Here is a 9,986-nt window from a genome sequence, read left to right as displayed (position 1 = left end):
CGTTGGGCTGTCCCACCACGGACGTCGTCCACCAGAAGGCTCGGTTCTCGGAAGTGTTTGGGATCAGCTGGCAAGCGTGTTACTTTGCATCTTCTCTGTATCTCATCTGGAGTATGTCGAACTGGTGCTCGCGCCTTCCCGGTATGACGCATTGGTATGCTCGACATATGCACAGATGCTGAACAGACTGGAGATCTATACCCAGGACATTTGTAAATGCGAGGACTTTCTGGTCGGAATGGTACAAGCAGTGCGGCTGGATCGTGTTCATGTCTTTCTGTCTGCTGCACCTTCTGACCCTTATGTGCTTCAAGATCGACCCATGTTAGACCTCTGCTGGTCATGGGATGAAGTAGTCAGGAGATACTTTCCACGCCTGGATAATCTAGGGGTCTTGCATACATAGTCCGCCTAGCTCAGTCGCAATTATTACTCCATTGACTCGTATATAACGTAGCAAGGCCAAAATTTCGAAGCGTTCCCATCAGGTCTCGCACGCCTGGTGCAGACTGTTTCGCCCTCATCTCTTCAGCATTCTTGAGATGAAGAGCGAGGAGTGCTGAGCGATCCACGGTATATCGCGATTCCTACTTTCAGCTTGGAGAGGATATAATCTCACCATCATTGACGAGACGAGCTACTTCCTACTCTGAATCCATTGGTACTCTATGGAAGTCGAATAGGGATTTTGGAATGGCGACAACGACAGCTGCGTATATTTTTGTTCATGTCGTAAAATCTATCGTACAATGGCGGCGTGTATGGTGAAGCTTGGCCTACTCACCGAACCTCCCTCGTCGATTCGCAAATTACTGATGGCGGTGACTCGAACAGAGAGACGTCTTCATTCTCGGGACTGGTCCGTCGTTCTACCCTCGCTTCTACGTCTGCACCGGTTTCTAGTTCTTTGTGGAATGTGGCGTTCAGAAGCAGGCTTTCGTGCTTTCCCTGACAGGATTATTGTACCACCCAATCGTTGCTGTACAATACAGCCCCAGTACATCGGACGGAGGATACTTGTGGCCAACGCTGTTCAGTTCGTACGAAATGGATTAGATGGCAGCGTAAACCGAAAGGTGCAGAGCTGAAACCGAGGTTATTCTGCTATCTGCTGGATAATGCCTTCATGTAGACACACCACGCTCTGAAGAAACTCTGCATGAGCGACACAGAGACTGCAATTGGCTGTGTGTCGTTTTTCGTATCGCATCGTATACATCACCTCGCTTTGTTGCTCTACCCCTAGAAGCGGCTGAATGACCACTGGAAACACCAGGCAAAATCTCGATGTTCCTCGGCACCCTGGAGCATAGGATGAGAAATTGGCAGTAGCAAGCCTCGAAGAACGTATCGTGATGTTTCTCAGTTCAAGTGGGCTGGCCAGCTTGGCATACTACAAGCTTACGATGCTCAGGCGCATGATATCGCCTTGCACGACGCAAGCTTTCCCTTTTAGATGGCCTCGTGCAGCTTTGCCATTGGTGCGCTGTCTCCGGGCCGTACGCGATCTCGTAAGCAAGTCGTCTATAAACGCATTGGGCGTCACACGGAGGTCGGCGTAGGGATAGTTGCAGTCCGCAACTATATCGGGTGACCTGAAATGTTACACTACGCCTCAGCTCAGTGGTGATAGTAGGCACAAAGCTACAGGGCTTCGAGAGCCGCGCAGTACCACCCATAGTAAGTACTCGGTATCGTGAAGACGTTTTACAGGGTGTACGTGGCTGTCCGGCTGCGAGCGCGCCGCTACAAATGAGGACAAGTTCATCAGCATGGTTTTATCAGTTACTCTGCCCGAAAAATGGGCCGACGCGATATGCTTCCATATCGTTGTATAACTCACGGGTCTTTATCTCTGTCCAACGCTTGTTTTCGGAGCTCGACGCGTCCTTGTCTCATCGTAGTCGAAAACTACCACTCAAACCCTGGAAAATTCACAAAGTAGTTCCGTCGCACTTACCCGTTTGCGGTCGTCCGACGCGGTTGATTGAAAGCGCGTCGCGGTTAGCCGCTTTGGGGTCGGGGCACTTTTGTTCCGCAGCTCGGGTTAGGGTCGCGGCGCCTTCAGGGCACAGTCTCGTGCGCAGAGCTCTCTGGTTACGATAGCCAGCATGGCTGGTATTCTCTGGATATTTACTCTCTCTCTGGGCCTGAGTGCCCTCGCTCGGAATAAAACTCTCCAAGTGAACTTGAACTCTCAAAGCTGGGAGCTTTCCGTAAGTACACGAGTGTGTATACAGGCTACGTCAGGCTAACCTTCTTTCAGTCGTTAACCAGGCCAGGTGAGTGCTATTGATCAGAGACGGAGAAGAAACGGTTCCAAACTACCATCAGAGGAGTGTCCACCATGCTTCAACTGCAAACTGCCGGCATTCTCGTGTGGGAACTTCGGGGAATGTTCAGACTATGATGGACAATGTAAATGTCCTCCGGGATGGGCTGGGATCGACTGCTTAACTCCTCGTACGTTGCAATCCCCTGCTAGTTGGGCTTATCTTACCGCCTGCAGAATGTGATTCTCTCGCGGATGGCGAAAAACGGCGGCAGCGCGAAGAAGGCCAACCCTGCGACTGCAAGGACGGCTGGAGTGGTATCAACTGCAACGTCTGCAAAACCGACGCAGCATGTGCCAACTTTCCACTTCCACTTCTCCCTGGAGAGTCCCGCGAACCTAACGACGATTCTGCACTAAACATGACTTGCTACAAGGGTGGAGAGACGGTGTTCCAGAACCACCAAATGTGCGACGTCACCAATCGCAAGATTCTCGACATGTTACCGGAAAGGCCACCCCAGATCACTTTCGGCTGCGACAAGACCTCAGATACCTGTCAGTTCCAGTTTTGGACTGCTCAAGTCGAGTCGTTCTACTGCGCGCTTGACAAGTGTACCTCCGGAATGGATGTTGGCCCTAACAAAAACACGACGAAATACGAGTGCGAGAACATTCAGTGCAAGTGTATTCCCGGACGGTTCATCTGTGGCGAAGACGGCAGTATTAGTGAGTACATCAGTTATCCATCCTTGTTGCATTCTAACTCATACTGCGTAGATATCGACGAGTTCCTGAGGGATGAGATCAGAGGTCCGGCGGCTTTCAGTTGCACGACTGGCGATGGGTGTCGATTTGAGGAGCCTGCGATGAACGACCTTATCGAAACGATCTTTGGCGACAGTTACATTACCTTGCAATGCCACGGCGGCGAGTGTCTACACTATTCTCAAGTTCCGGGATATGTCGTACGTGCATCTCCACTACCTTATAGCGCACTTTCTGATATCTTTCTCACAGAAGCCACCGAAGCCGGACACGACTCGCTTCGTCGCACTTAGCGTCGCAGTAATCGGCTTAGTCGTGCTGTTGATATCCGCCGGTCTATGGTACGCCAGTCGCACGCACTCGGGCGACTTTGGCGGTATTCGTCTGCCAGAGACTGAGTCGGCCAGACTGATGACGGATCACGTTCCAGCCTCGCTGCATTTCTCGGATATCTCATACTCGCTCGGGAACCGCAAGATCTTGGACGGCGTCTCCGGATCCGTACACCCAGGGCAGCTGATGGCAATCATGGGCGCGTCCGGCGCAGGCAAATCCACTTTCCTCGATATTCTTGCGCGCAAGAACAAGCGTGGAGCTGTCAGCGGCCGCACCCTCGTCAACGGGCGTGAGGTTCCCAATGCGGACTTTAAGAAGATCATGGGCTTCGTCGACCAGGAGGACACGCTCATGAGCACGCTGACGGTCTATGAAACCGTGCTCTATTCTGCACTCCTGCGTCTTCCGCGCGAGATGAGTCTGGAGGCGAAGAAGTTCAGGACGCTCGAGACGCTCCATGAGCTTGGCATCCTAGGCATCAAAGATTCCCGTATTGGAGATTCAGGACGCCGGTCGATCTCGGGTGGTGAAAAGCGACGAGTGTCCATCGCCTGCGAACTTGTTACCAGCCCTTCGATCCTATTCCTCGACGAACCGACGTCCGGTCTCGATGCATATAACGCCCTCAGCGTAATCGACAGCCTTGTCTCGCTCGCTCGCGACTACAACCGCACAGTTGTTTTCACCATCCATCAGCCCCGCAGCAACATTGTTTCCTTGTTCGACAAGCTGGTGCTGCTTTCGCATGGCAAGCTTATCTACTCCGGCGATGCGTCAAAGTGCTACGAGTACCTGGAGAATATCGGAAAGCCTTGCCCAGCAGGGTTTAACCTTGCGGACTACTTGAGTGGGTATATATGTCGCTTCTGCCGTCGCATCTTGCTCACCTGTGTCAGTTGACATGACTGTCTTGGCAAGCATTGAACCTCGCTCGCTCGACAGTCCAGCCACCAACCCTGAGCTGTCGGAAGGCGAGACGGACCGTCGGGACGAAGAACAGGCTCTGCCACCTTCTGGCTCCACGCCCTTCCCTTTGGCAGGCCGTCAGGCGTCCGGCACTGAAGAGACAGAGCTTCAGACGCGCAGTACGACTGCGGTCGGGACGTCGAGCAACTTTATCAAGCGGAAGACATCACAGCTTCTGGAAGCTATCTCGCCCACGCGTCTCAATGACGCGCCTATCTCACCGAAGCTGGCCGAGCTAGTGGACGCGTATTACAAGAGTCCATTGTATGCGCAGCTGCAGGCGGAGATTGCAGAGATAGAGACTCGCAGTGACCTCGAGTCGGAGCTGCCGGACGTCGCGCTCGAAAACAACCTTACGAGGGGACGACAGCGTGCAAGCTGGGGGACGCAATTCCGTATCCTGAGTGGACGGGCGTTCAAGAACCTGTACCGCGACCCAGCGTTGTTGGCTGCGCACTATGTCGCTGCTATTGCCGTAGCTAGTGAGTTTGCTCTTGATATTGCTCTGTGTTGCCGCTCATCGATTTGCTAGTCATCTGCGGCATCCTGTTCTACCACTCAGGCAACGACATCCCCGGCTTCCAAAACCGACTGGGCGTGTTCTTTTTCACGCTTGCACTGTTTGGGTTCTCCTGCCTGTCAAGTCTGTCACTCTTCGCGAACGAACGCATCTTGTTCATGCGTGAACGGGCGAACGGATACTACTCGCCGCTGACGTACTTCTGCGCGAAAGTATTCTTCGACATCCTTCCGCTCCGTGTCGTGCCGCCAATGGTATTTGGCTCGATTATTTATGGCCTCGTCGGGCTGGTGCCGACGGTTCCGGCGTTTTGGAAGTTTATGCTCGCACTTGTGCTGTTCAACCTGACGACGGCAAGTATCATCTTGATGTTGTCAATCGCATTTGCGAGCGTGAGCGTCGCGAGCTTGGTCGGGACGCTCATCATGCTGTTCAAGTGAGTCTTCCTGATGAGTCGGATGGCTATCAGGCGCTGATGTGGCTCGACAGCCTGCTGTTCGCGGGTCTGCTCGTGAACCGAGAGACTCTGCACCCGTCGCTGCAGTGGCTGCATACAGTGTCATTCTTCCATGCAGCGTACGAGGCGCTCGCAGTGAACGAGTTGCGGTACCTGCAGCTGAAGCAGACGAAGTACGGCGTCGAGCTCGACGTACCCGCGGCAACGATCCTGTCGCTGTTCGGCTTGAAGGCCAGCGTACGTCCTCAGTCATCCCTCTCGCTTTCAATGGCTGACGTTGTGGTTTTGCAGTCGTTTTGGTGGCCTGATATCGGCCTGCTCGCCATCTTCTTTGGCTCGACGCTCATTGTGAGCTACCTCATCCTCCATTTCTACGTCAAGGAGAAGCGATAGCCCTTCCACGTACCGGGATCGCTTCACTGTACCATACAGCATGCTCCTGTGATGGATTGCCTCGTATGTACTACCACCCTATACCTCTCGAAAGGTGCTGCCCTTCGATTTTGTGATGTACACGTTTCCTTCTATACATGTTGTATGCGTCCCGTTGTTCTCGCGTTATTCTGCACACGGCACCGCCTGCGGTGCGTTTATAGCTCAGAACTATATATAAAACTTCCATTTCATACTGTAATGCGACTTGCCCCTTCAATCGTAACTAGATCCCGTAACTAACATGTTGTCCTTGTGCTAGCGGAAAATCCGCATGACCGTGGTAGCGAGTTTACGACTAGCTGAGATAAGACGGCTGACGTGACAGAAAAACCCTAACCTTGATAGTATAGCCACCTCGTATCCCACGCATTCATTCACCGCTGTATCTCTTGTCTATCCCGGCGAGCACGACTTCTTCGACGACTCTCACCACCTTGGGCATAACTCAAAATCTTTTGAGCCACCACAACTCTCTTTTCTGGAGCAAAAGACATCAAATCGTCGTCGGAAATGCTGCCTGCAGCAGATCATCCCCTGTGCAAAGCAGCGGGCCAAACCATAAAGTTATCTCTCGGCGGCTCTCAAGCGCAGCCAGGACTGTTCACACACTTCCGGCATGTACTCACGCCGCTGCGATATGCGCAATCACGCTAGACTTGTGCCACATTGTAACTGGTCTGACAAATCTCAGTCAGCTTACAAACACTCCTGTTGTCAAAACAAAGGGGCGGGGTTTGCACATAGTCTGTGGTATCACTCGCACCATCTAGGCCAGGAACGATGAGCACATTCCTTACCCATCGAACGTCATGGAAGATTGGGGCCGTCGCGGCTTTGACTTTGGCGTATTTATATCGTGCAGGTTTCACGTTCTCCAGCACGATCTTCCCTTTCCAAACTACCACGCACGACGCCCCCCACGTAGCTGATATGTCCACTCAGAAAGCTCTGTACCTCCTCGAGCCGAAAGGCAAGTTTGCCGTACAAGAGCGCGATATCCAGGAGCCTGGTCCTGGCGAGGTCCTCGTCGAGATTCACGCCACCGCGCTCAACCCGGTTGACTGGAAGATTCAAGCGTTCGACTTCGCCATCAAGGACTACCCCGCCATTGTCGGCACGGACTCCGCGGGCATTGTCAAGAAGGTCGGTGCGGGGGTGACCAACGTCGCGGTTGGCGACAAGGTGTACGTGCACTGCTTATATGCGCGACGGTCAGGTGCTGACAACTCGCAGACTCCACCAGGGATTCTTTGACAATCGCCGCGCTACGTTCCAGCAACACACCGTCGTGCCCGCAGAAATTGTCGCCAAGGTAGGTCGCCTGAAAGCTCAGCCTTCAATGCGCAATCTGATGGCTTTTTAGATCCCACCCAACCTCAATTTCGATCAAGCTTCGACCATCCCGCTTACACTCGCCACCGCCGCTGTTGGCCTGTACAATGACAAGAAAGGGGGCGGCATCGACCTCGACGCTCCTTGGGAGGAGGGCGGCAGCAACAAATACGCAGGCGAGCCCATCCTTGTCATCGGTGGTTCTTCTGCTGTCGGACAGCACGGTACTCCTCGCTCCTAAGTCCATGTCTCGCCAAATGCTGACTATATGCACAGTAATTCAGTTTGCGAAGATATCTGGCTTCTCGCCTATCATTACGACGGCTTCGAAGCAGAACGAAGCGTACCTCAAGTCGCTCGGCGCGACGCACGTCATCGACCGCAATGCGCCGCTGGCGGATCTTTCTGCCTCAGTCAAAGCGATCACGGACAAGCCAGTCAAGGTTGCGTACGACGCGATCTCGTTTGCCGATACGCAGAACGCCGCATACGACGTCCTCGCGTCCGGCGGCAAGTTCGTAGTCGTACTCAACGAAGCAATCGAGAAGGACAAGATCACGTCTGACAAGGAGGTTGTGCATGTGTATGGCAACGTCCATATGCCCGTGAACCGCGAGATTGGGAAGAGCCTGTATGCCAAGCTGACGAGCTTGCTCGAGGCTGGCGACATCAAGGTGCCCCTCATGGAGATATTCGTGTCGCATCACTCTGTACTGATTCTGTTCCCCAGCCGAACAACGTCGAAGTTCTCCCTAATGGACTTGCAGGAATTCCTGAAGGATTGGAGAAGCTAAGGAAAGGTGTAAGCGCGCTGAAGCTGGTCGCTCGGCCCCAAGAGACTGCTTGAGGCGCAACTCGGAGCCGGAGAATAATATTAACCAAGGTGTATTAGTACTGTTTGCATTTAATTGCAATGTGGCGTTGATAACAATAAAATTGTAAAGAGGACCAATGTGGATAGCTAGCTTAACCACTCCAATACCCGATGTCAAATCTGGCCTATCACAACACGCGAGGCTACGTCTCGAGCCAAGTCCATCTTCATTGGTAAGTAGTAGCACACGTTGTCTTGCACAGCCTCCTTTCTTTGCACAAGACATTCCAGGGCATCAATTCTTGCCAAGGATGGTGCGGAATGTCGTCTTCTGGACCTACAGAAGACTTTCAGCGACTGCAGCGAGCGTCACTTAGATCGCCAACACGTACCCCAGGTTCTCGCGGCCAGGATTGTTGAACGTGCATCATGACATGCTCAGCCGGATATCCAAGCAGGAATGACAGAAAGGGGACGCACATGTATCCGCGGTTATCAGGGATCGATAAATTGGAAGAAGGCCTTGCTGTATTGCTCGTTCACGTCTTCCGGGACTTTGATACTGTCCAAGATCAGCTGCAAAGGTGCGCGTTTCATGTGGTATCAGCGCATTACACGAGTTGGAGAGGACTGAGCAGTACGCACGACATCCAGGAGAAAGCACGGATCGAACTTCCCGTCCCACGCCATGTGCTCATTGTACGTGTAACTTACGACGATGCAGTGCAACGGCCTCGTCAGTGTCTCCGCTGCGAACTGTCCCAAACCGCTCTCATCAGCCACTGTATAATCAACACTGAATCGCGAGGACGTACAGTGGAGAACTCCTCGATGAACTTCTTCGGGTCATCGAGCTTAACGTTTGCCCTGATCTCAAGAGATGGCATGCTGTGTGTGTGCGATGGAACGAAAGGAGGCAGGTTGGAGATGAGAAAGTGAAGGTGAGGCTGTCGAGTGTGCAGAATATATACAATTCACAAATCACAAGGTCAGCAGCTCATACTCTCTGAGCTTTCCACCACTCGTAGGCATCATTTTCAGTGCAGCCAGACGTGTCCGAGAGCGACATTGAGAATATTGAACGCATTTTAGGGCGCCTACAGGGCGCTGTACCTGACCCGCATACGCCGGGATCTGCCGATTGCTCGCAAGCATTCCTTGCCCAAATAGGGCAGCTTCGTCCTGGCAAGAGGGCGCTTCGCTTGGTCCGCTTGGTCGGATCTAGACGCCCATTCGACCAAAGCGACCAAAGAACCCTAACCCGAGCCCACTTTAGCTAAGGCCTCGCATAGTGGTATCCCGACTGTCTTCCTCCCCATTGTATACCTTAGACTATTGTATCAATATGATATTGTTATCTTATGAGCTGCAAACAATGCAAAGTGTTGAAGCGCCTAGTGGCTCTGGCTCGGCGTTCCGCCCGGCACGGACTTAAGGTGGACATCTTAGATTAGGCGCTGCTAATACGTAGATAGTGATTGGACAATCATATGTAGTGCTCCCACGCACGGACCTCTTTATGGCAGGCTTCCCCATTCTAGCGGACTTTCAATTTGTTTCCTTTTAGTATATAAGGACTCCTCTCGCATCCCCACTCTGCGTGCTCTTTCCCTTCGCACTCAGAGTAAGTCCCTTCGTCGCCCTTGCGCAGTATGCACTCATGCTTACGCCCTGTATAGACTAATCCCCCATGTGTATTAGGTTAGATCTATACAGTGTGCTCTTTCCCTTCGCACTCAGAACTAATCCCCCGTGTGTATTAGATCGTGCCCGCGTGCCACTCGCCAGTTCGCGCTCGCGCAGCCCAGTAGTCGTATCACGACAATAGGTTATTCTACCCTCCATCCCTCACGAGTCTTCACTCGGAGAGATCCGGCACCAGCCGCACATTTGCTCCATAACACCTCAGGGTCTTTACCCCAAGTGTTACTCCACATCGCAACACGGACACTAGAGATCCTCTAGTGCATGTCTAGTCCATCTGCATCACGCCCACCTTCACCAACTGCACCGACACCTGCACCTGCACCTGCACCCCGTCCTACACGTCGCACTCCCGCCACTCCTACTACACCCTCTCAATCCC

At 53.0% G+C, this 9,986-nt stretch overlaps 4 protein-coding genes across 4 annotated transcripts; 3 read left to right on the top strand and 1 right to left on the bottom strand.

Moving 5' to 3' along the window:
- The first annotated feature begins 688 nt into the window (after nt 1-688).
- On the top strand, nt 689-1,442 carry PHACADRAFT_253083 (uncharacterized protein). Its single transcript, XM_007393861.1, has one exon. It carries the CDS (start codon nt 750-752, stop codon nt 1,086-1,088), a length of 339 nt encoding a protein of 112 aa, XP_007393923.1. The 5' UTR covers nt 689-749; the 3' UTR covers nt 1,089-1,442.
- A 540-nt stretch (nt 1,443-1,982) lies between these two features.
- On the top strand, nt 1,983-6,014 carry PHACADRAFT_171887 (uncharacterized protein). Its single transcript, XM_007393860.1, has 10 exons — nt 1,983-2,216; nt 2,267-2,282; nt 2,335-2,463; nt 2,510-3,001; nt 3,053-3,240; nt 3,293-4,227; nt 4,295-4,824; nt 4,875-5,298; nt 5,352-5,556; nt 5,611-6,014. Exons 1-10 carry the CDS (start codon nt 2,112-2,114, stop codon nt 5,710-5,712), a joined length of 3,126 nt encoding a protein of 1,041 aa, XP_007393922.1. The 5' UTR covers nt 1,983-2,111; the 3' UTR covers nt 5,713-6,014.
- Nucleotides 6,015-6,491: 477 nt separating this feature from the next.
- PHACADRAFT_253081 (uncharacterized protein) lies at nt 6,492-8,029 on the top strand. Its single transcript, XM_007393859.1, has 5 exons — nt 6,492-6,938; nt 6,988-7,066; nt 7,118-7,310; nt 7,363-7,760; nt 7,817-8,029. The coding sequence occupies exons 1-5, from the start codon at nt 6,535-6,537 to the stop codon at nt 7,931-7,933; spliced, it is 1,191 nt and encodes a 396-aa protein (XP_007393921.1). The 5' UTR covers nt 6,492-6,534; the 3' UTR covers nt 7,934-8,029.
- Nucleotides 8,030-8,395: 366 nt separating this feature from the next.
- PHACADRAFT_207427 (uncharacterized protein) lies at nt 8,396-8,984 on the bottom strand (the record flags this gene model as incomplete). The annotated part of the gene is made up of 3 exons (XM_007393858.1): nt 8,716-8,984; nt 8,546-8,656; nt 8,396-8,476 (listed from the first exon to the last, which is right to left on the bottom strand). Exons 1-3 carry the CDS (start codon nt 8,785-8,787, stop codon nt 8,396-8,398), a joined length of 264 nt encoding a protein of 87 aa, XP_007393920.1. The 5' UTR covers nt 8,788-8,984.
- Nucleotides 8,985-9,986: the final 1,002 nt, after the last annotated feature.

This window comes from Phanerochaete carnosa (genome assembly GCF_000300595.1).
Source record: "Phanerochaete carnosa HHB-10118-sp unplaced genomic scaffold PHACAscaffold_3, whole genome shotgun sequence".
Classification (NCBI taxonomy): domain Eukaryota; kingdom Fungi; phylum Basidiomycota; class Agaricomycetes; order Polyporales; family Phanerochaetaceae; genus Phanerochaete; species Phanerochaete carnosa.
This window is presented reverse-complemented; position numbering and strand designations above follow the sequence as displayed.

Excerpts from the sequence above, each read along its gene's own strand:
- PHACADRAFT_253083 (XM_007393861.1), top strand. The coding sequence starts at position 750 with ATGGCGGCGTGTATGGTGAAGCTTGGCCTACTCACCGAACCTCCCTCG.
- PHACADRAFT_171887 (XM_007393860.1), top strand. The coding sequence starts at position 2,112 with ATGGCTGGTATTCTCTGGATATTTACTCTCTCTCTGGGCCTGAGTGCC. Across the intron at positions 3,241-3,292 it reads CTCAAGTTCCGGGATATGTC|AAGCCACCGAAGCCGGACAC; the intron begins GTACGTGCATCT and ends TCTTTCTCACAG. Across the intron at positions 5,299-5,351 it reads ACGCTCATCATGCTGTTCAA|CCTGCTGTTCGCGGGTCTGC; the intron begins GTGAGTCTTCCT and ends GTGGCTCGACAG.
- PHACADRAFT_253081 (XM_007393859.1), top strand. The coding sequence starts at position 6,535 with ATGAGCACATTCCTTACCCATCGAACGTCATGGAAGATTGGGGCCGTC. Across the intron at positions 6,939-6,987 it reads GTCGCGGTTGGCGACAAGGT|ACTCCACCAGGGATTCTTTG; the intron begins GTACGTGCACTG and ends GACAACTCGCAG. Across the intron at positions 7,311-7,362 it reads TTCTGCTGTCGGACAGCACG|TAATTCAGTTTGCGAAGATA; the intron begins GTACTCCTCGCT and ends CTATATGCACAG.